Source organism: Narcine bancroftii, chromosome 1 (assembly GCF_036971445.1).
Source record: "Narcine bancroftii isolate sNarBan1 chromosome 1, sNarBan1.hap1, whole genome shotgun sequence".
In the NCBI taxonomy this organism is placed as follows: domain Eukaryota; kingdom Metazoa; phylum Chordata; class Chondrichthyes; order Torpediniformes; family Narcinidae; genus Narcine; species Narcine bancroftii.
The window spans coordinates 334,442,341-334,467,320 of NC_091469.1; the positions used below are offsets into that span (position 1 = coordinate 334,442,341).

Sequence of the window (24,980 nt, forward strand, 5' to 3'; positions counted from 1 at the left end):
TCACTGAGGATTTGTCATTATAGCTCTTGCATAAGGTCCAATGGATGAGGTGATGAAAGGGTCATCTAACAGGAAGTAGGCTACTTCCTCTGACACATATATTAAAAGAAACCTGTGCCATGTACATAATGCAAAGAGGAGTAGTGATCACATTCACTTTGATTAACTGATACTTCTTTCCACAGGCCTGATCATTCATGAAGGAGCAGCAATTTATCGAGTGTTTAAACGCTGGAGAGCTGTCAATCTGCACTGGACCGTTTTAAATTATGATAAAGCAAAAGATTTAGAAGTAAATAGCAACAATGCTGAAAGCTCAGACAATCAGACCCTTTGGTCATCTTTAAATCAATTCAGAACAAGGAGGCCTGATGGTTCCACTAGATTAATGTCCGAACAATTTCACTGCAGCTACACTTTGTTACATTTGCTCACACGATTCAGGCCCCATGATGAGGATTGTGATGACCACAGTTCTGCTGAGGTGGTCATGAGGGTAACAACAGTTTAAAGTGTGTTCCCTAAGATTTAATGAACTAATGAATTACATCAATGAATGCCTTTGTGCACCAAGATGAAACAAGTATTTGGGATAAAGAAATGTAATATATTTAAAAATTATTTTATAAAATGCATGCACTTTTGATAGGGTGTTTATCTACCACTGTAAAATACACACACATATACATATATTTTTTTTTAAAAAGACATTACAATGTTGGTTGATTTCTGTCCATAACTTAATATATTAGTCATTAGTCATAAGTTTCTTCATGCTTCATAATTGTTTTGAAAGATAAAAGATTCCTTAAAGTAATATGCTTGAATGATCCTTCAAAGTCCTAAATTATTACTTTGAAAGGATTCCACAGAATTTCTTTTATAAATAATTAATAATTTACATGGAATAAAAATAGAAGCTACCATAGTTGCAAATCAAATCAGTGAAACCCAAGGTCATGTTTTGTTTTTTTTAAACCGGTGAAGCTTGGAATCCTCAGACTGAGAAGTTGATGCAAGAAAGTGGAAAAATCCCACTTTTTTTCTCCAATTTGGTGTCAGCATCAATTGTTTCTCATTCCCAGGCATTGCACCTCATGGAGTTAGTTGGAGGGTAAACCTTGCACTTTATGATCTCAAGAATTTGCCTTAATTCTAATTTTAGGGTAGCTTTTGATATTATCATTCTCCAGACAAGCATTTTCTGAGTTAGATAAATAAAATTTGTATGGTAATCAGAGGCAGTGAAGTGGAACACCAATCTGGAGTTTTGGGTGGAACTCCCACAATTAATTCATGCACATGCCACCCAGTTGTGAACTGGCTTAAATTTAAACTCAAACTTAATCTTGTTAGTCTTCTGTGCTATTCATGACTGAAGAATTTTTTGCAAGTTACTTGGACCCAGAGACTTTGCCACACTGTTTAATTCTTTTGACTTGTACTATATAGTCATGTTAACATAAGACCAAATGATGATAGTATATGTGAGCCTGGGTGCCTTACCAGTACAGATAACTGCCTCAGATCTCTGAAGATCAACACCTTCTGCATATCAGAAATCTTCATGACATATCCTAATGCATTATACTCACTATGGTACTGGAAGAAAGGTAAAGTTATTTTATACATTGAGATACTGGGTTAATTACTCATTGGTGTACATTATATGTGTCCTTTATCAGCTTAATATTTAAAGATGACAGCTTGAATGGCTGCACAGTGCTACTTTTATATGGCTAATTTAATAAAATGTCTAAATATTTAGCTAATTGCCTGATATTAATTGTTCCATGGTTTGCCACTTGCAAATTAGTGTTCATGGTGTAGGAGAAACTATTTTAAGTGCCATTATGCTGGTAGTGTTCAATCTCTGACATCTTGCCTGGATTTGATGGGGTAAATATCAGCAAGTACCAGATATTTCCTCCACATAACTAACAGCAAATTTGGGATTTCCAAGAGCTGACAACAAGATTGGGGCAATTTTCTGGCACTGGAACAGCATCTCCATTTGAATGGCATAATGAAGGACAATGGTAAGTTCTGATTAATTTATATGTATTACAAGCTTTTCTTTGTTTAAGCAATTTTTTTTAAAAAGTTTGTGCATCTTTGTAATTTTTTTGTAATCAATTTCTTGTTTTCGTTCTTTGATTCTGCAGTAATTTAATTTTTTAATAGTTTTTGAATGTTTCCACAGATTGGGCCAGTTTGGCAATATTCACAACTAGTTCTGCACTCACTAATGCAGGGGAATGCATTGGACTCCACTCCAGCAGCTGTACATTGGCCCGTGGAAGGTGGTGCGTCAGAATGGAACCACGTGTGTCCTTGACATGAGCTGACCCATGATGGGACCTTCACCTTTGACCACCTCAAGCTGGCACAACTGGACCTGGAACACCCTGCGACTCTACCACCCCCATGCTGACAAGGTCGGCCACCCAAACCAATTAAAGAGGTTTTGGCCGTGGACTCCGTACCCCTAATGCTGGTTCTGGAGTGGGGGCGGGGTCATGTGGAAGCTAGCCCATGCAATAGGCAAACCAGCTCACAGAGTTGTGGGCAAGTCTGTGAGAGCTCCGGGTGTGGGGCAAGCCCACAGCATAGTGGCTGATGTCTTAAAGAACCTGAGAGTTGCAAATGTCATTGGGTTCTGAGGGATTCGGTGCGAGAGTTCTATTAAAGTCAGTTGGTTCAACTCACTTTCAACTCTGCATCGTTCTTTCGCTCACTGGGTGCCTTGTGAGAATACAGTGAGTATTTTCCCATGGTCTTTTAAACATTGTGCGCATGTGTATTAATAAATTGTGCGTGTTTTTCCCTATGCTCCTTTATAATCTTGTGTGCACTTTTCCCACCTCTTTTATACATTGTGTGCATATGTCTTATTAAATTGTTCACATTTTTCCCACAATCTATGATAAATTGTGGACCTGTGTGCTTTATGTGAAATGGTGCACAGAACTGGTTTTTTTTTGGGTCCAGTGTAAATGGCCCTACCTGTATTTCAGTATGGGTTGTTCACAGGCCTATTTAGTGGGTTGCCAATGTTGAAAGGCCTACATGTTTAAGAGGGACTTAGCACCTCTCATTTCTTAGGAGACTAAGGAAATTTGGCATGCCTCTTTGAGGGTTTTTACATTAAAAAGCCACATTATTGCCTGCTCACCATTGTAAAAGGCAAAAAAAAAAAATGTGGATTTACCATTTGCGCTGAAAGCTGAAAGGGCAGATCGTGAAGTCCTTTTACATAGCCGAGATTCAGGAGCTGCTTTCCCACAGAAAAAAGGGTGGGTAATAGTGCAGCAGCAATGCCCTCCACTGTGACATGGAACATACACACTGGGAAGTGAAAGCGTCATATGCACAATAATGGTGGCTGAACAGCAGGTATGAGCTTTACTGGAGATCTTTTCTCGCAGTCTTAGAACTCAAGCAAATCTTCTGTGCTTTGTTATCACCGACATCAGCAGCAACAGAAATTCACCAAAACAATGGTATCATCAAAACAATAATTTTTATTAAGAACTATCAATAACATAGCACTTCTTAACTCTAACTTAATCCCTCTATGGGCAAATGTATGTGTGTTTAGCAAAACACAAACCATTACAGTTTAGGCATAATTCTGAAGAGATTATTTTTAAGTTCAGTCTCAAAGCATTTGCATTGAAACGCAAAGTCTTTACTGCTGTTCAAAAGTTCTCATACTAAAGAATTCTTGTAGGTTAGTTTTCAGAGAATTGTTTCTTCATACGAATGATTTCCCTCTTGCATGGAGGTTTTAGAATTTGTGCTTTTTTCCCCACAATGATTTCACACACCCTGGCGAGGGTTACATGAAGTGACCATGTTAAAATAGACATGGTGAAATGGTCCTCTTTTCAAAGAGACAGCTCTTTCTTGCCACTGATCTGTGTATCTCCCGTGGTAAATAGAATACTATAAGAACATACCTCTCTCACGAGAGGCTACTGCATTTATGACTTCAGATGTTTCTTGGTACAATATTAAAGATCTCTCCTTTAAGTGTCTTTAATCACATGACATGACACTTCTGCTAATTTTGTTTGAAGTTCCTCTCTTCCAAAATCAATTTTGAGCCAATGCCTCTGATCTGTCTGCACAAGTCATTGAAACAAAAGCCTGTTTGAACAGATTTATACAGGTGTTTCTCTTGATTAAATGACATTGTCTTCAACATTTCAATGGACAATCACTCCAGGTTTTATGGCTGTTTACACAGCTTCAACCAACAATGAACCAGTGGACATTTTGACTTTCAAAATGGTTTCTGTGTCCAAATGTCTATGTGTTCCTGTCCACCCACAAAACCTTTTCTAAGAAATATATATAATTTTCCTAAAGATTAATAATAAGACAATTTCATCACTGCATCATAATCTCCTTTTTCATAGATGGGTACATTAAAGTTTGTGCTCTTCAGTTGCCAGCTGATGACATCATCAGCCATCCCGCTTTCAGCAATAATCCTTTTACATTGGAGGTGGAGCGAATTCTACCACCTTTTGCTCTTTATGCATCTGAAATGCCAAGAGGTGATTAGCTCTTTTTCCTTCTCGTAATTTTTTGATTCAAAAATCTCAGGGCTCCTTCAGCTTTGTATGTCAAGAGATCCTCTAATTCGTGTCTTTTTTGTTTTAATTCATATAGGAGTTTTTCATTTATATCGTTATTTTTATGTACTGACTCTAGTACCTTTTCTTTTACTTTGCAGGTTTGATTGCTTCTTCGACCTGTTCTTTCTTATTCTATTTGATATTTCAATCATTTTACCCCTTATTATTTCTTTAGTGGCTTCACAAAAGATGGATGATGTCACTTCACCATTATCATTGATATCAAAATACTCCTCCATACACTGTTTGGTAAGTCATTAAATGGTTCATTAAAATGACCAGAACAGAACGTAATATTCCAAGTTTAGTCTAACTAAGTCAGTGAAGGGTCAGTCAATAGAGAAATGTTTGCTCTCCAATATTTAAAATACTTTTCTATATCTAAATCCAGGGTGAGGATTATAGGTGCATAGTCACCGATTGTTACTGAGTCAATTTTACAATCTACTACTTTAAACATATATTGTTCAGGAACACAAAACATATCTATGCATGAATAACACACATGTACATTTGAGAAGAAACTAAAGCCCATGAATATTCAGTATCGATATATCTTCCCCATTTATTGTACCGATTACCATGACATATTTCCCTATTGTGTCTTGGATCACTTTCTGCAGAGAAGATAACACCTTGATTGAATAAGATGGCCACCCCTTTCCTTTTCCCGTACCAAATATCTGACCCACCACTCTCTCCTGAGCTTTTTATGCTCAATGTCCACCTGTATTGTTGCCACACCACATCCAAGGTTTTTAAGTTGGTTAAGAAATTTTCTCCTCTCTATTTGGGTGATTTAGTATGAGAAAACATTTGCAAAACAAACTAATGCAAGAAAAGAAGAAATAAAAGAGAGAGAAGGGTACTTTCTATTTAACCAAACCAACTGGACACCCAGAACCAATGAGTGTCCTAGCTCTTTGTACAGAGGAAAAGAGATGTGACTAGATCTCTCATGGGTGACCCCCATTTTTTGAGGATGCTCAAAATCCCTCTTTGGGGGAATCCTAACAATTATCACGTAAATATCCAGTATAACTCCCTGCTCTGAGAAAATCCTCTATAGTCCCTCTCTTAGATATTATACTTACTTTGGCTTGGCTTCGCGGACGAAGATTTATGGAGGGGGTAAAATATGTATTGTTCAACCTGGAATAGCCAACTTTCTTTTCAGTAACAAACCAAGATATATCTACACATTTTTTTCATTGCCTGTTCAATAATGACAATGGCCTTTTGCTTTCACTTCCTATTCAACTCTAATTTCTGTACTTGTTTCAAGCCTATCAAGAGATCTCCTGTAATGTGAATCTCCTGTAATGTAATCTCCTGTAATGTAATCAACTCTTACGGAGTTGATGGTCCTCTCTGCCCCCTAATTCATCTGGTTGTATGCCCTCCACCCACTACAAACATGAACACATCCCCTGCCAAATGTGAAGAATTTTTAATATTCTTCATCGGCAAAGTTGAGAACATTAGGAAAAACACCCCTCCCCCCACCACCCATAACATAACTGGCCCACTGTTCTCTCCACATAACCTGGACAGCTTTAGTCCCATCACACGACTCACCCTCAGAAAGATCGTGTTTTCCATGAATCCTACAACCATTCCCTTTGACACTATCTCTACCTCCCTCCTGAAGGATGTCTTCAACATCGCGGGGTCCGACCATCCTCTCCATCCTCATCAGCTCCCTGGCCACTGGCTCTGTCTCAACCTGCTTCAAATGTGCAATAGTTCAACCCCTCCTGCAAAAAAAACCTAGCCTTGGCCCCACTATCCCCTAAAATTACAGACCTTTTTCAAAACTTCCTTTCCTCTCCAAAGTCCTTAAAAAAGTAATGCTTAACCAACTATCTCCCGACCTTCACCAAAATAAAATAACAAAAGTTTCAGTCTGGATACAAAGCCCACCACAGCATATACAATGACCTACTCCTCACCACAGACTTGGGCAGCGCTGCTGTTCTAATACTCCTAGACCTCAGCGCAGCGTTCGACACCGTCGATCATGCTATTCCGAAAGACCATTTCCAGCAGAAGGTCAGCATCAATAGTGTGGCCCTGAGCTGGTTCAAATCTTACTTTACTGACAGGACTTTCACAGTCAACATGGGCAACCACACATCTGCCTCAGCCACCCTCTCTTGTGGGGTTCCACAAGGATCCATCCTTGGCCCCATCCTTTACTCGCTGTACATGCTCCCCCTCGGCCTTATCATGCAGAAACATGGCATCTCCTTCCATTTTTACACTGACGACACCTAGCTCTACCCCCCTAAAACCAGATGTCGCATTCCTCTGTCCTCTGTTGAAGTTACTCTGACTTTCATTTCTTTCAGTTTCCCCTCCAGCTTTTCAATTTGAGCTGTTAAATCTTTCATATTTCCTCCATTCTTGCTAGCCTCTGTTTAATATCTTCTGTGTTCTTTTCTCAGTTCTTGGATCTCAGAGAATTATCCTTCTTTATCAGACTCGCCGCTGTCATGTGGGTGATGGTGGGGTGGCTTCTCCATCTGTCTTCGTTTGTCACTTCCTCCCTTTCCTCCACGCCCATTAACCTCATCACACTCAATTAATCATTAATACTTGAATTATTGCATATGCCTACTATATATGGCTGGTTTAAAGAGGGTTTCTCGATGAGCCAGTCGACTACACAGCTGCTGCTTTCATGACATCACCAGAGGTCAGAGTACATGGTTAATGGCAGATTTCTTAATTGTGTGGAGGAACAGGGATCATGGGGTCCAGGTCTAGAGATCCCTCAAGGTTGCCATGCAAGTTGGTAAGATGTTTAAGAAGATGTATGATGTGCTGCTCTTTATTGGGGGATTGAATTCAAGAGATATGAGGTAATCTTAATGCTAGTTAGACTAAACTTGGAATATTACGTTCTGTTCTGGTCATTTTAATGAACCATTTAATGATTTCTGTAATGATGTTGATGCTTCAGAGAGAGTGAAGAAATTTACCAGGATATTGCCTGGATTAGCAAACATATGTTGTGAAGCAAGGTTGGCAGAGCTAAGGCTTTTTTTTTCTTTGGAGTGACAAAGTATGGGAGGTGATTTAATAGAGGTTCATAAGATTAAGGGGCTTGGGAAAACTGCAAATACCAGAAGACATCTGTTCCAGGTGGGTGAAAGAAAATTTAGTGGAGACATCAGAGGAAGGTTTTTTTTTAACAGACAGGGTGGTGTTGGAAGGAGATAGTACAACAAGGTCACTCAGAAGTCTCTTAGATTGGTATAAGAAAAATAGAGATTTATGGATGTGAATTTGGGAAGGATTTTCATTGATAATTTTCTGTGATATTTTCTCCATGTCTGAAGTGTTAAGGATTCACCATGATCTTTGGCTAATATTGAACTGGAATAATTGTCACCATTGGAGTCAAATAAGTTTGAAACAAAGCAAACAATGAGATATGAGAAGGACTCGGCAGGTCAGACAACATCCACGGAGAGAAGTGCATCAACATATCTAGTCTTGAAAAAGGCCCAAACCAGAAAGCTGAATGATCATTTCTCTTCATGGATGTTGCCTGACCCACTGAATCCTTCCAGTACCCGCGGCTGTTTGCAGTTCTGTTCTTGATTTTGAAACAAACTCCATTTTGTAACAGTCCAAGGTAGCACCCTGAAATATCAGAGAGGATACCTTTGCTTATTATCTTATAGCTGTGAAAATATGTAATGACTGCAGGAGTCAAAATTACTCAACTTTGGTTGTACTTTGAAATAATTCCAAACGCAGTCCTGCCCACTAATGATGTTGATGTTGATTCAGTGATGTTGGTGGCAGAATGGGTGGAAGTCAGAGAAGATTCCTATCCTTTTTACTACAGGCTCTGGTTCAAAACTTCAGGTCATCCCTGCAGGTTATGAACAAAAAAAATCAATTAAAAGTATTATTTTCACTTTGTAATAGTTTCACAAATATTCCATGAAATGTGCTAAGGAATATAGAGAACACTGCAGATTATGAAATGGTCCTTTGCTTCTCTTCAGGTCACTCGACTGAGTGCTATTTGTACTATGTAATGCAATACTACCTATCGCATGGCCAGGTGGTCAGTGACTAAACCGGCTCCCGGTTAACCAGGCTTGGCTAGTGCAGAGGGTGGCTGGACACCCTGCAGGATGAAAAACAAGACCTATCAAAGGGTGGACGAACCCTCTTGTCAACGACCATCTAGCAAATGTGTCGTGAAGCTCAGAAAGGGCATCTCTTGCATCGAAGCTTGGTCTGGCCATTCACTGCAAAAGATCTTCCCCCAGCCGTCTTGGACCTCACCATGCCACTGGATCCGGGAGAGTGGGTCTGGACCTGTGCAACCTCTACTCGGTTAAATCCATTCGTGCATATGGGGTTCCTTTTTGAGGAGTGGGGTATCCTGATATCAAACCCCACAAACTGATCCGAAAGGATGGATAGACAGAAAAAAACTCTTCAATACTATTTGAAGAGTGCACAGGAAACTGGTAAATTGGTTAACCAGCAATGATGTATCCAAGAACATGTATGCATTATTGTACGACATTGTCTTTGCAGGTGAGTTACAAACACAAGTCCTTTATTAAGAATTGGAACTTGAAATTGCAGATCAACAGGCATTTAGAACTATAGAACATTACAGCATAGAAAACAGGCCCAGTGACCCTTCTTGTCTGTGTCGAATTATTCTACCGAGTCCCACTGACCTGCACCCAGTCCATAGCCCTCTATACCCCACCTATATGGGTACCTGTCCAAATTTTTCTTATATGTTAAAACTGAGCCCTCATTCACCACTTCAACTAACAGCTCATTCCACAATTCCACTACTCTGCTTTTTAAAATAAGTTCCCACTAAACTTTTACCCTTTGTTCTCTGGATTTTTAAAAAATCTCACCTATTCTCAATGGAAAAAAAGCCTACTTGCATTTACTCTGTCTATAGCCCTCATAATTTTAAATACCTCTATAAAATCTCCCTTCATTCTTCTACACTCCAGGAAAAAAAATGTTCTATTTCCCTGAAACTTAGTTCCTGAAGTCCAGACAGCATCCAGCAAATCTTCTGTGCATTCTTTCAATCTTATTGATATCTTTCCTATCTCAAGGTAACCAAAACTGCACACAATACTCCAAATTTGGCCTCACCAATATATTATACAAGTTTACCATAGCATCTCAACTCCTATACTCGATACTTTGATTTACGAAGGCCAATATGCCCAAAACTCTCTTTACAACCCTATTTACACATGACACTACTTTCAGAGAATTATGTATTTGTATTCCCAGATCCCTCTGTTCTACTGCACTTCTCGGTGTCTTACCATTTACAGTGCATGTCCTACTTTGGTTTTTCCTTCCTAAATGCATCACTTGTCTGCATTAAATTCCATCTGCCATTTTTTTCAGCCCATTTTTCCAGCTGGTCCTCTGCAAGTTTTGAAAACCTTTGTTGTCCACAACACCTCCAATCTTTGTGTCAAGTGCGAACTTGCTGATGCAATTTACCACATTATCATCTAGATCATTGACATAGATGACAAACAACAATGGTCCCTGCACTGAACCCTGAGGCACACCACTCATCACAGGCCTCCAGTCTGAGAAACCATCATCCACTACCACTCTGGCTTCTCCCGCATAGCCAATGTTGAATGCAGTTTACTACCCCACCAATGAACCTTCCTGACTAACCTCCCATGTGGGATCTTGTCAGAGACCTTACTAATGTCCAAGTAGACAACATCCACATCTACTTTCCTGGTAACCTCAAAACTCATTAAGATTGGTTAAACATGACCTATCACAGACCTTTAAACTGGTCTAAAACAGTTTCATCTTGTACACCACTGATATTCTTTGCCTTAGGAGGACCTGATAAGGTCATTAAATTACTTATTCAGAAAGGTGCTACCTTAATGATATTACTGAGTGTGCTTTCTATTGTTTTTCTTTGGCTTGGCTTCGCGGACGAAGATTTATGGAGGGGGTAAAAAGTCCACGTCAGCTGCAGGCTCGTTTGTGGCTGACCAGTCCGATGCGGGACAGGCAGACACGATTGCAGCGGTTGCAAGGGAAAATTGGTTGGTTGGGGTTGGGTGTTGGGTTTTTCCTCCTTTGCCTTTTGTCAGTGAGGTGGGCTCTGCGGTCTTCTTCAAAGGAGGCTGCTGCCCGCCAAACTGTGAGGCGCCAAGATGCACGGTTTGAGGCGTTATCAGCCCACTGGCGGTGGTCAATGTGGCAGGCACCAAGAGATTTCTTTAGGCAGTCCTTGTACCTTTTCTTTGGTGCACCTCTGTCACGGTGGCCAGTGGAGAGCTCGCCATATAATACGATCTTGGGAAGGCGATGGTCCTCCATTCTGGAGACGTGACCCATCCAGCGCAGCTGGATCTTCAGCAGCGTGGACTCGATGCTGTCGACCTCTGCCATCTCGAGTACCTCGACGTTAGGGGTGTGAGCGCTCCAATGGATGTTGAGGATGGAGCGGAGACAACGCTGGTGGAAGCGTTGTAGGAGCCGTAGGTGGTGCCGGTAGAGGACCCATGATTCGGAGCCGAACAGGAGTGTGGGTATGACAACGGCTCTGTATACGCTTATCTTTGTGAGGTTTTTCAGTTGGTTGTTTTTCCAGACTCTTTTGTGTAGTCTTCCAAAGGCGCTATTTGCCTTGGCGAGTCTGTTGTCTATCTCATTGTCGATCCTTGCATCTGATGAAATGGTGCAGCCGAGATAGGTAAACTGGTTGACCGTTTTGAGTTTTGTGTGCCCGATGGAGATGTGGGGGGGCTGGTAGTCATGGTGGGGAGCTGGCTGATGGAGGACCTCAGTTTTCTTCAGGCTGACTTCCAGGCCAAACATTTTGGCAGTTTCCGCAAAGCAGGACGTCAAGCGCTGAAGAGCTGGCTCTGAATGGGCAACTAAAGCGGCATCATCTGCAAAGAGTAGTTCACGGACAAGTTTCTCTTGTGTCTTGGTGTGAGCTTGCAGGCGCCTCAGATTGAAGAGACTGCCATCCGTGCGGTACCGGATGTAAACAGCGTCTTCATTGTTGGGGTCTTTCATGGCTTGGTTCAGCATCATGCTGAAGAAGATTGAAAAGAGGGTTGGTGCGAGAACACAGCCTTGCTTCACGCCATTGTTAATGGAGAAGGGTTCAGAGAGCTCATTGCTGTATCTGACCCGACCTTGTTGGTTTTCGTGCAGTTGGATAATCATGTTGAGGAACTTTGGGGGACATCCGATGCGCTCTAGTATTTGCCAAAGCCCTTTCCTGCTCACGGTGTCGAAGGCTTTGGTGAGGTCAACAAAGGTGATGTAGAGTCCTTTGTTTTGTTCTCTACACTTTTCTTGGAGCTGTCTGAGGGCAAAGACCATGTCAGTGGTTCCTCTGTTAGCGCGAAAGCCGCACTGTGATTCTGGGAGAATATTCTCAGCGACACTAGGTATTATTCTATTTAGTAGAATCCTAGCGAAGATTTTGCCTGCAATGGAGAGCAACGTGATTCCCCTGTAGTTTGAGCAGTCTGATTTCTCGCCTTTGTTTTTGTACAGGGTGATGATGGTGGCATCACGAAGATCCTGAGGCAGTTTACCTTGGTCCCAACAAAGCTTGAAAAACTCATGCAGTTTGGCATGCAGAGTTTTGCCGCCAGCTTTCCAGACTTCTGGGGGGATTCCATCCATACCTGCTGCTTTGCCACTTTTCAGTTGTTCGATTGCCTTATATGTCTCGTCCTCCCCCTCCACGTCCTCCCCCTCCACGTCCTCCCCCTCAAAAGATGCTCACAAACTCAAGCTAGCATGCTGGAACATCAGAACCATGCTAGATAAGACTGACAGCCATCGACCTGAACGTCGGTCTGCCCTCATTGCACATGAACTCCTCAGACTTGACATCGACATAGCCGCTCTCAGTGAAGTCCGCCTGGCAGATGTAGGCAGCTTCCAAGAACGCGGCGCGGGCTACACACTCTACTGGTCTGGCAAGCCTTCGGATGAACGACGCCTATCTGGTGTAGGCTTCATGGTCAAGAGCTTCATTGCCTCCAAACTCGAAAACCTTCCGACAGGCCTCTCGGACCGAATCATGTCCATGCGACTCCCACTTCAAAACAAGCGTCACATCACCCTCATCAGTGTCTATGCTCCAACCCTCCAGGCGGAACCAGCAGAAAAGAACAAGTTCTACACCGACCTGCGCAACCTCATCCAACGTACCCCTACAGCCGACAAGGTTGTCATCCTGGGCGACTTCAACGCTCGTGTCGGCAAAGACTCAGAAACCTGGCCAGGAATCCTGGGCAAGCATGGCGTCGGCAAGTGCAACGACAATGGGCGCCTCCTGTTGGAGCTCTGCGCAGAACAGCGGCTTGTCATTACAAACACCCTTTTTCAGCAGAGGGACAGCCTTAAGACCACCTGGATGCATCCCCGATCCAAACACTGGCACCTCCTGGACTACATCCTGGTGCGAGAAAGTGACAAACAAGATGTGCTCCACACCAGGGTCATGCCTAGCGCGGAATGCCACACTGACCACCGGCTGGTTCGCTGCAAGCTCAACCTTCACTTCAAGCCAAAGCCCAGGAACAATAAAGCCCCCAGAAAGAGGTTCAATGTTGGAAAACTGCAGTCAGACGAAGCGAGAGGAAACTTCCAGGCAAACCTCAAAGCAAAGCTCGACGTTGCAACCCGCCTCACGGACCCGTCCCCTGAAACCCTCTGGGATCAGTTGAAGACTACCATACTGCAATCCACTGAAGAGGTACTGGGCTTCTCCTCCAGGAAAAACAAGGACTGGTTTGACGAAAACAGCCAGGAAATCCAGGAGCTTTCTATTGTACCGTAATGCAAAATAACAAACTGTGTACAATTCCCATGGAAATTGGAAAAACTGTAGTAAATACTTACCATTAGCTGTTTCTACCCAGAAAGGAAATGTGGAGATTATCAAGGAGATCATAAAATGCAGGGAGATGTGAATCACTTGTCCCCAAAGCCACATGAGAATTCATTGATCAAAGCACAATTGTTCATCAGTGCCTTCCTCATATAACTGGAAGGCTTCCAATTTTTTTCTTCAAAATTGTGAAAATCTAAACTTCATCAAGTAGGAGATAAAAACATTAGAGGCTGGATGTTTTTTTCTCAGATGGGAAAGTGTTTATTTATTTATTTAATGTACAGTATGGAAGATGTTGGGAGACAAAGTTTTATGGTGCAAAGAATATCAAGTCGGTCAAGTTTATTGTCTTCTGATTGTACAAGTACAGCCCAATGAAACAGCGTTCTCAGGTCCTCAGTGCAAAACACCTCCCAGATGTATTGAACAACTTCTACACAGGTTTTGAGGTGATGCATAATGTGGAGGCAAAGAAGACCACCTCTCCTCCAAACGATCAGGTGCTGTGTCTTACAGTGACTGATGTGAGGAGAGTGGTAGGAAAAGGTCAACACACCGACTGCAATTCACCCTGCTGCCTCATGACTGTGTAGCAAAACACAGCTTGAACCACATCATCAAGTTCACTGCAACACGACCGCGGTGGGCCTAGTTAGTAGTAATAAATCAGCGTACAGAGATGGGCCAACAACCTATACCTAAATGTTAATAACATAAGAGATGGTTGTTGACTTCAGGAGGGCCCGGGGGATCAATCTCTGCTGACCATTGATAGCTCAACCATTGAGGTCTTCAAGAGTATCAAGCTCCTTGGTGTGCACTTGGTGGAGAATCTTACCTGGTCTCCTAACTCCAGCTCCATAGCTAAGAAAACCCAGCAGAGCCTTTACTTTCTGCGAAGGCTGAGGAAAGTTCATCTCCCACCCTCCATCCTCACTACATTCTACAGAAGATGTACTGAGGGCATTCTGAGCAATTGCATCACCACCTGGTTTCGAAGCTGGACCACCTCATACCGCAAGACCTTGCAGAGGACAGTGAAGTCAGCGGAAAAGATCATTGGGGTCTCTCCTCCTATCATGAAGGACATCTGCAACACACGATGCACGTGGAAAGCAATAAACATTGTGAAGGACTCAACACATCCCTTGTAAATTTTTCTATAGAGGAGATGATTTAACAAAATAGATACAGAACAACTACAACACCCACAAGTATCAATGTCCCTTATTAGGAATATGCAAATGAAACACTGGCACAAGTTCAACACATATGCATTTAGTTAAACAATTTTCTGTTCATGACATGTGAAGGGTTGACTTGTTTATTGACTTGTGCACAGAGATACAATGAAAAGCTTTGTTCTGAGTGCTATCCAGGCAAGTCAAATTATACTCGAGTACAACAGTTGGTGAAAAATTATAAATTTAAGAGTAGAACGATTGCATGGAATGTAAAGAAAAGGTTGGCTGGGAGCAGCTTGCAAATAATTGGTTAATGATATTTTTCTGTTGTATCACAGGAATCTCTATGCCTGGTTCAGCTTCAACTGCAGGATGCCGTTGTGAAGATGAACTGCAATGAAGACTATGCAAAGCTATTGATGCAACTTGGAGGGGATGAGCTTCTTCAGTTACAACAGAACCAGAGAAACTCATGTTCTCTGAAAATCCTTGTGCATTATTTGTTGAACGTTATAAAAGTATGGTTAATTGTTACTATCTTTTACAAAAACATTCTACCATTTACGGTATATTGAATATTTTATGTTTCTTTCTTGCTCTCCCAACATGCTTTCCAACAGTGATACACTTTTTGAGGTGTAATCTATTGAAATGAAAGAAATGCACAGGATCCTTCTACACAGCAAGCAACCACTGAATAATCTTTGAGATATTAATATTGGCCAAGTCATTAAAATAATGTCAGTAAGTAAGTCATTCAAGCTCAAGATTCAGAGTTTATCACTCTCTATCGTGAATGTACTCAGTGATTAAGTCCCCACTGCCCTCTTGGCTAGAATAGTTCAGCCCTTCTGGACACTAAAGGAGGAGGAAACATCATCCTTGCATCTCCCCAGCAAAGCACCATGAGACTGTACAGGGGGCGTCAGCAGGTGGTGCTGCTGCCTCAGTTCCAGCAACCCGGGTTTAATCCGGACCTCAGGTGCTGCCTGTGTGAAGTTTGTACATTCTCAATGTGCCCTCATGAGCCAGATAGATTCCTCATACATCCCAAAGAGGCAGTGAAGACTGCCATAAATTTTCCCCAAAGTGGAAGATTGTTGAAGGAGGTGACTCTAACGATGTGTTGGCGGTGGAGTTAAGACCCACACCAACCTCTCCCTCACAAGCTACTACATGAAGACAAACCTGCCCTGATGTGAGCTGAGGGATATGAAATCCCATGTCATTCAACTGAAGCACAGCGTATCTTGGCTTCTCCTTACATTGTCAAGGAAACTTTCCCAGATAAACTGTTAACTACAGATATTGTGATTGGCAGACAAACTGCAATGGATTTGTGAAATAACTAGATTCCAAGGCAGTATAATTTGAGGATTGGAACAAATCACTAAGGTTACATTTGCCGACTCGTCAAACGTTATTTGAGGCTGGACAGTGAACAAGGCTTTATTTGCATTTAGTGCAGGATAATCTTATTCTGCAGCTAAGTCCAGGGGTTTTCCAAGTCCACTGAGAAAGTGTTTGTCGATTTACTGAACCAAACTCTGGGAATATCCCATACTGCAGCTTGGTACTTCCTGCCAGCAGTTCTCTCGGAGCACCGTTCTTGAGAGGGTTAAGGGTATATTGTTTTGTCATAGCAGATCTGTTGAGGTGGAGGTAGAACTAGGGGTATTAAGAAGCAAAATCTCAGCACTTCCAAATCTCACCATGCATCCCTGCTCTCGCCAAGTGCCATCCAGTAGCGGACCGACACAGGGCACCAGAAACGGGGGAACACCACCGTTGAAAAAGGAGAAATAGAAGAAATCTCGAGCACAGAAAACACGGCGGCAGACCAGCAAAGGGCTCAGCGGCTGAAGGACTCAAGAGTCTGCAAATTGGTTTGAACAGGTGTCTCTGCTGCTTCAGAGTTGTGAGACTGCTGGAGGCAAATCCACTGACACTCAGTGAGCCTGAGGGGGGTCTCTTTTGCTTCCCTTTCTCCTCTTGCCCATGGAAACTCTTCCTTTGTAAAAATTAAAGAATTTCCTGCAAGTAATTTTTTTTGTATTACATGACAATACAAGGAATGTCGAATTTATTCTCCCCCAGAGCTTCCTACTTTACTGAAGGTGCAGGGGACCGGGCCAGAACGTGGTGCATATCCAACACGAGTAAACACTCATTTGCAACATATTCAAGATATATCCATAATAAACTGTCCCACAACCAAGCGGCAACATATCGAAACACACTCCCTGTACCAAAAGAGAGAAAACATGTTCCACCTAGACAAGGATAAACATAGATGTACTTAAGCCAATCGCATCAACACACAATACAAAGAAGATACCAACACAACCAAGCATAGGCGTATTTAGGGTATGGCAGCCAGGGCACGTGCCCTGGGCACCACTTGAAGGCGGGTGCTCCGGTCCTTGGCCATATTCCTCATAAGAATTTGAAAACACGCTTGTATATGCTATTTAGGAGCAGGGGTGCACATTGAATGCACTGTGGACATTGTCGACACCCTCTGCCGCTCAACCTCAGTTCCCTTGATATGTCTGTGCCTTGGAGGCACCAGTTCAGCAACCCCTTCACTTCTGGTGTCCTTGCTCACCCACCAAAACCTGAACACATGTTGCTGTGGGTTTCCTATTAAACCCAGCACTGAGCATTCTCCGAGGGGCAAGGGCTTCAGCAGCAATTCTCCTTTAATGATGATGTCCAAAAAAAGTTCTAAACATTGTGCGCAGCGAGCTTGGCAAGCAAATGGCTGAAAATTGGCAATTTGTGGCACACATTCACACCAGCAGAGTCTGCAAATTATTCACCCCCACCCCGCCTTCTCAATCATCCCTTGTCTGATTTATTTCAAACAGAATACTTTTCAGACCAGCAAGAAGATAATTGGAATTACATCTTTTACTCTAACCGCTGAGGGGAATATTCGGAGTCGGGCATCAAGAGCTTCGGAATAGGGTGCAAGGGGATTCGGAGTTGGGTGTCGGAAACTCCGGTGAAGGCCGAGACAAGGAGTTGGGAGCCCCGGTGCTCCCAACGTCCAACTCCTTACCCACGCCTCAGCCTACACCGAAGCTCCCGACGCCCAACTCCGGACCCTCCCCTGTCCCTTGTTGGAGCCAGGACTGAGGAGGGTGTATGCTGAAGGTTGAGTTTGAGCGTGGGCTCTGGGACCTTCCTGCTTTTTTTTAAATTTCCCCACCAGATGCTCCGCTCCTTTCCACCCAAGGTAAGAGAGGGTGCCTGTGGGGATGGTGACAGCCACTCGACACCTTGAACTTTGGCCACCCCCCTGAGGCCCAGTGAACGCTGATCCCTGTTTTCATTCAGCAAATGTCGATAGAGGGGTTTTTTTTTAAACGATTGGTTTGATTTTTAAGGTGTAGATTATTTCCAATACCTCAATATATCCAACACAACGTTGTATATGACTATATACCTGCCAGGACAGGTAGGGAAGGAGAAATGGATGGCGTGGCAGCAGAGAGGGATCATTGCTGGGTGAAGGCTTGAAGTAACGGGGCGGGGGGAGCCCAATTTCAGTGCTTGCCATAGGTGCTATTTAGCCAAAGCCACTGCCCGACCGGCGCACGCGCAGCAGTGCGTCCCACCGAAGCGTGCAGGCGCTTGGATCGTGCACGCAGTACCGCTGCGAGGCGGGTCTGGGAACCTCGTTCTCCGACAACCTCCCATTTAAGGGCAATGGACAACTTCACGTCTCCGCGCTGCGAAAGCGGTTTCAGGGCAAGAGTGAGTGGTGGCCGCTGATTCTGAGCGATGGCTGCTTTAGCCAATGAGAGCCACACTTCCGGGACCAGGATGGAACGCAGAGACCAATGAGAGGCGTGTGGGGGCGTCAAGCCACCCTGAGCTCGGGGCGAGCACTGGTCTTCCTGCCTGTGCGGAGACAACGAGGAATAGCTGTAAGTATCAGGCAGCTCTTGGGTCCGTCCATTTACAAAACAAGAGGGCAAAATGATTTTTGCATGTACAGAGTAATGCATGGTGTGTACAACGTTGCTTTTGTGAAAAGCCCTTTACTCCTGTGAGTTGGATTTTTTAATGGTCCAGGACGTTGTTGGACTTTTCCTTCAAACTTTTGGGTTCACATCTTGAGTTATCATCGGAGGACAAAACGAGATGTGATGCCAGGACTCTCAATTCGCAAGGTGTGCCTGTTGGAGTGTGGAATGCTGGAATATTTTGCAGAGTTGTGTGCTTTGAGGGTTATGTTCTGCTGTCTGAATCTCATTTGTAATTATTAATATCTTCATCTTTAAACATAATGTCCATTTGCGGTGAGCAGCGTTCTCGTTCAACGGGGAATCGTCAGCAGGTTAAACTTCCACTGTTTCCTGTACTAGGACAATTCAATTACTGCAGAAGTAAAATAATGCAGGTTTTGGACATCTAAAATATAATCTAGAAAATTGTTTAAAATATCCTCAGTTCATGCTAAAACCTCAATCATTTGGATGATGACCTTCAATCACCTGCAGGCTCTTGGTTTGAATTACTGACCAGGCCGGGCGTTTCAACTAACTTTGTTCGGTTAGAACAGGAGAAACATTCATGATGGTTTGATTTTTTTTTTGATCAGTCACACTCTCTTCGCTTTAAAAAGCTACAGGTGGATTTTGCATCAGGACAAACTTTTCCTTGGCATCAAAACATGATGAAGCTTGCCTTAGTTTTGCACATTGTTAATTGGACAATAAAGCGAATGGGAGTGGCAGAGTTTTACCACTTCTTGTAAACCAGAAATCCAACTCCTCCCTTTTAAGGAGTCACCACATGAATCACACAGTTCTCTTTTATCCTTTTAAAGTAGAAAATATCCCCAGAATGCAGGAATAATGAGGTTATTCTCATGTGGAGGGGACCTTTTAATCAACTCAATCTAAGGCTGTTCTCAGGAAATGTGACTTCACGTCAGACAGAGGAGATCTTGACTAGTTTCCATGCAAACTATGACCATTGAGGGACAAATAAAACATCCACAATTGATGTTGGTAGAATTTTGTTGGACGCTGAATATTAAGAGATGTAGGCGAGTTCAAATGAGTTTTCATGTTTCAACCAGACCGCCAAACAATAGAGAAGGTGTAAAGTGTGGAATTTCATAATCCTATAATTTCCACTTTAATAATTAGGGAGGTAATTGGTGTTTGCAAATGACTCCAATTATCTCCAAGATGATGCCAAATTTTAATTGGCAAGATATTTTAATCTGTGAATTGTGTGAAGAATGCTCTCTGATGCACTGGGAGATGCACATTTTGTTCCCATAAACACCTGGCCTGTGTCAGACTCAATGAAAACCATAGGTGAAGTTCCTCCTTTGGATCATTGACTGAAAAATCCCTGCATTTAGGTCATCCACTGTGGAAGTCCGTGATTATCATTACTGTGTAGTGAAAGTTACAATGGATGTTTTTCTGGGCTGGTATCCTGCATAAACTGGAGTGTTTTTCACAAAACTGTTGCCAGTATCCTAACTCAGGCCTATTCTTTATTACCAACTATTGGAAAACACTGTATAAAATTCTAATTCTTGGTTACAAATCTATTGAACCTGATCAGTCTTCAAGACCTTCCCTTTTTAAAATTCTGCCTGTTGCCAAACCCTTTTTATTCACTCCAGAATTGGCTGTTTTGTCAGCTGATTCAGCCCTGATTTATTGAGGTTTCTCCCTAAACCAGTCTACTTCCCTTTCATGCTCCAAAATCTACTTATTTAGCTTTTTTAAAAAAGATATTATTTTAAATGGTGGTGTGTCAGGTTCTGTTTTGGAAACCTGCAGAGACTGGGTTAGAGGAACAAACCTTAACCGAAGCCAGAATGTCAACTGCTCGAGAAACACAAAAATTACTCCCCTACTGGTATTTAAGACTTGATTAAATAAGATAAATTATGTGCGTGGGGCACCTCTCATTATCTCAAGATATCCTGAGAAGCTTTCTAGCTGAAGTGCTTTTAAACCCAATTAAAGTTTTGAAATAAAGGAGACACAGCAAGCAATTTGGGCATTCCAATGATCCTCAATGTGCTGTGTTATTTCTAGATGTGTCTTGAGGGATAAATATTAAATATTATTGGGGAAAACATCCCCACACTTCAAATTGAAGTTGTGAGATTGTGTCCTCCTAACAGGATGTTGGCATGGCAACAAAGATTGTGACTTGGAATCAAGCCCAGGACTTTCCCAGTCTGTGATCAGTTTTACATGGAAAGAAACTGCAATATATTTGTTGCCCTGTCATAAATGTTTGATACAAAAATATGTCATCTGCATCAATACCACACAAATTAAGTTTTTTTTAAAAGAGCAAGTGCATCCTTCAACATTTTTTCCATTCAAAATCTTTTCTCAACATTAACAATGGAAGTCCCTTCATGAGTGTACCATTGTGTAATTTAAACTGCTGTCATGAATCAATGTTTAATTTCTTGTGGAGTATATTATTGATGTGTTTTGGTCTACTAAAAGGTAGATTTACAGTGAATTTTGTGCAATATTCTTCTTTTGCTTTTATTTCTCTTTTTCAACTGCTGGGGAAGATACCATGGCATTATTCAGTGGTGTTTTGCATTTGGGTACTGATCACAATAAGATTGGGCATTTATAATGCTGATTTCAAGATGTGCTTTTCCTCTGCACAATGAATGATGCCATTTACACATAGGCAATGTGTGTCCAGGTGGCACTCTTTCCAAATCTGTGGTTGTCTATGGGTACTGGTGAAGAAGGTCTAACGATAGATGTTAGGCTTTCCCCAGTTGTACTTGGAGACCAAACTCAGCATAATGAAATTCAACATTGGGAGCCAGCGGCAAGTATCCTGTAAATATTATCGCTCATTCCAGTGGAAGACTTTATCTATTGTGGACAACTCACTGGGCATCAAATTCAGTGCAATTCTGTTGTGGCACATCTGTTCAAAGATATGCATGTGGCATTCCATATTTATTTATAATATTGAGAGAGGTCAGTTGGCCCATCAAATCCATGCCAACTCTCGGAGCAATCTCATCCCCCACCCCTAATTTCCTTGTGATCCATTCTTTTCGTGCTCCCATGAAAACCCCTTAGAATCCATCCACCACCTACATACTTGGCACAATTTACAGTAACCCCAACCCTCCCAATCCACATGTCAAAGCTTGTCATACACCAAATAATTAATGCATCTTTCCAGGTATCGAAGAATTTCTACACTCACTTCATTTAAAAAAAAAAATTACATAGGTCCCAAACCAATCAATATTATTGGCCCAGCTCAAATTTAGAAGTAAAATGTGTGAAAAACCAAAAAAAAACCCTTTTTTAACTTTTTACTGTAAAAAAAATTAGCTAGACATTATCAGTGAGGAATAAAGTATAAATGCAATATGGTGATGAAGAATTTTATTAAATACTGTAATTGTTTATCGAAGGATTATTCAGCACATTCAACTGAAGCTGCCTTGAACTGTGATTAATTTTGTTAGTCAAATATGATACTTGAGCAGAGAAGAATGATGCCAATAATATGCAAACGTGGCATAGTCATTGCTGAACAATGTGCAGCAGAATGCAAAAATATTTTATTGTATAAAAGTAATTTGTTACAGATATGTAATGTTTCCACTAATCATTTATCAATAATTATGAATTGTTAGCTATTAGATGTCAAGTTAAAGTTTACTATAATTTGATTATATATTTACGAAACAGTGCCTCTCCAGACCATGGTGCATGCATAAAAACACAAAATACACAGTGCATAGAGATCATAAATAATCAAAATAAATATAGATAAATATTTGGGATGATCGTCATGGTTACAGGATAATGTTTATCGGTCTCACAGCCTGTGCAAAGAAGCTATATCCCAGCCTGGCAGTCCTGGTTTTGATGCTCCTGTACTTTTTTGATGGTAGTGGGTTGAAAAGGATCTTCTATAATTCCTTGAGCTCTCTTTAATTGTGCTCCCAGTAAATGCCATTTATAGACGAAAGGAAGACCCCAGTGATCCTCTCGGCTGTTTTAATGATTCTCTGTATAAGCTTCTGGTCAGATGCTTTGTAGCTACCATACCACACAATAATGCAGCCAGGCAGGACACTCTCAGATGTACTCCTGTAAAAGGTTGTCAAGATCGGGGTCAGTGGCCTTGTCCTCCCCAGCCTCCTTAAGAAGTGTGGGCGCTGCTGCTTCTTCCTGATGAATGAGGATGTGTGAGTCAAGGATGTATGCATGCCAGGACACTATGAGCTCTCCGCTCTTTCCACGATGGAACCATTGATGTGCAGTGGAGAATGGCTGACCTTTGTACTCCTGAATTCTACAATCATCTCCTTTGTCTTGTCCATGTTTAGACTCCGGTTGTTGTTCTTGCACCATTTTATGAACTTTTCAACCTCCTCCCTGTAGCTCATCATTTATGCAGATAAGGCCAACTACTGTTGTGTCATCTGCAAATTTGATGATTCTGTTGGAGCTGAATCTGGCGTTACAGTTGTGAATCAGCAGCGTGAACAGTAGTGGCTGAGCACACAGCCCTGAGGTGCTCCAGTGTAATGGGGTTGAGAGTTTGCTACCATCCCATCTTTTCGTCAAGAAGTTCAGAATCCATTAGCAGAGAGGGGTGTTGAGTCCCAGCGAGGTATTATCATGTTAAACATTCATGTATGTCTTTAGAACAAAGTGTTTCAACCAGAAACAATCTAATTTTCTCTGATAGGATTACATGCATTGGCATTCAGGAAGCCCAGATTGAAAAAGGAGTCATTGTTCATTTTTTTTTTAAAAAGAATGACAATCAACCTTCCACTTGGAAGATTTGAGATTCTGCAAATTCACTCCTGACAGGTCTAAGTGTCTATGTTTTGTCACATTTGTGGACTATTTATTACCATGGCTCAGATATGAATGAAAAGAAGCCACTTTTAATTGTCAGAGAGCTTGTGATTTACTGAAAAACAATGACGAGGTTGATAAACTAGCAGTAAACCAAACATGATCAAAGTTAGTTTTAAAATTCAGAGCTTTGTTTAGAAAAAGGCGATACAATGATGAAATAACAAAACTATGCAGTGATTAAGTAGTCTTGAACAAGAGGGCATAGTTACAAGGTAAACTTGAGAAGTTTAGGATAGGTGTGGATAAATGTTATTTACAAAGTTGTTGTGGAATGCACTAGAGTTAATGATTGAAGTGGAAAAAAATATTAGGCCTTCTCTGAGCTCAGGGCATGCCATGCCCATGGCAACAGTGACTGCACTTTAAATGTAGTTATTTTAGGAAAATAGCTGCTATCTGCATTCAGTAAGATCTTTCCTAAAAGACTGTGATACCTGATCATATGGCACTGTCATCTATCCTGCCAGCGCTTAAGGACAGATTTGACAGATGATTGAGGGGGGGAAAAAAGAAATCCAGGAAGAAGATTGGTCCATGTGCTTGGGATATTGATCATAAATTACCAATGTAGGCTCGTTATCTTAAAGTGTAATACAAAAAGGTGCTGAAGGAACTCAGCAGGCCATGCTGCGACCATGGAAAACAATCGGCAATCGACATTGCAGGCCTGAGCTCTTCCTTAGATATTCCAAGGATCAGGCAGATGCTCAAATAAGAATTAATTGATTGGTTCAAAGAGCCTGTGTTGTATTTTTAAATTTAGATAACAGGCCAATTCGGCCCTAAGAGTCTGTGCCCCAATTTTACACCCCAATTAATCTACACCCTAGTACGTTTTTTAAGGGTGGGAGGAAACTGGAGCCCCCAGAGAAAACCCATGCCAGACACTGGAAGAATGTAAAAACTCCTTAGCGCGGGATTCGAACCCAGGTCCGGTCCCGATTGCTGGTGCTGTCAAGGCGCTATGCCAACCGTACTGCCCTAACTTGGCACGCTAAAGACAGGACAAAGTATTATTGTACGCCAAAGGTTGCTTCTGGATAACTTTGTCCTTTCATTTCCACTTCATTATGACACATTTGAAAGAGGTTCTATTTCTTTTAAACTGTTTCAAAGCACTTCAAGCAATAATTCTGTGTATAAATTCATGATCAGATTGTTAAAAGCAAGTTCAATTTCCTGGATTTAACTCGTTAGTGCAGTTGTACAGAGAATATTTCTGCTGCATCTTGAGATGGGAATGGACTAAATTGTTTAAATTCATAACCCTGCTTACTTTTCCATCATTTTTATTGGGAAGCAGATTTGAAAGTTT

The 24,980-nt window shown here is 41.8% G+C and overlaps 2 protein-coding genes across 6 annotated transcripts in view; both read left to right on the forward strand.

Annotated features, from left to right (window-relative positions):
• The window catches only part of LOC138748705 (E3 ubiquitin-protein ligase MARCHF11-like), a 45,335-nt gene extending 30,012 nt beyond the window's left edge, over window positions 1-15,323 (forward strand). Inside the window, exons 4-6 of one of the 4 annotated variants that reach the window (XR_011348224.1) lie at window positions 186-292; window positions 2,204-2,438; window positions 15,086-15,171. Coding sequence is in view for 3 of the 4 variants with exons in the window: in XM_069909340.1 (XP_069765441.1) it covers window positions 186-292; window positions 15,086-15,322 (344 nt within the window). In the remaining variant the exon portion in view is untranslated. Of the gene's footprint in view, window positions 1-185; window positions 293-2,203; window positions 2,838-15,085 lie in introns of those variants that run through there. The other 3 variants (XM_069909340.1, XM_069909348.1, XM_069909361.1) reach the window with 3 other exon arrangements.
• Window positions 15,324-18,540: 3,217 nt separating this feature from the next.
• Window positions 18,541-24,980, forward strand: part of LOC138748721 (tubulin polymerization-promoting protein-like) — a 51,585-nt gene continuing 45,145 nt past the window's right edge. Inside the window, exon 1 of one of the 2 annotated variants that reach the window (XM_069909375.1) lies at window positions 18,541-18,682. The gene's annotated coding sequence lies outside the window, so the exon portion shown is untranslated. The remainder of the gene's footprint in view (window positions 18,683-24,980) is intronic. The other variant, XM_069909384.1, reaches the window with a different exon arrangement.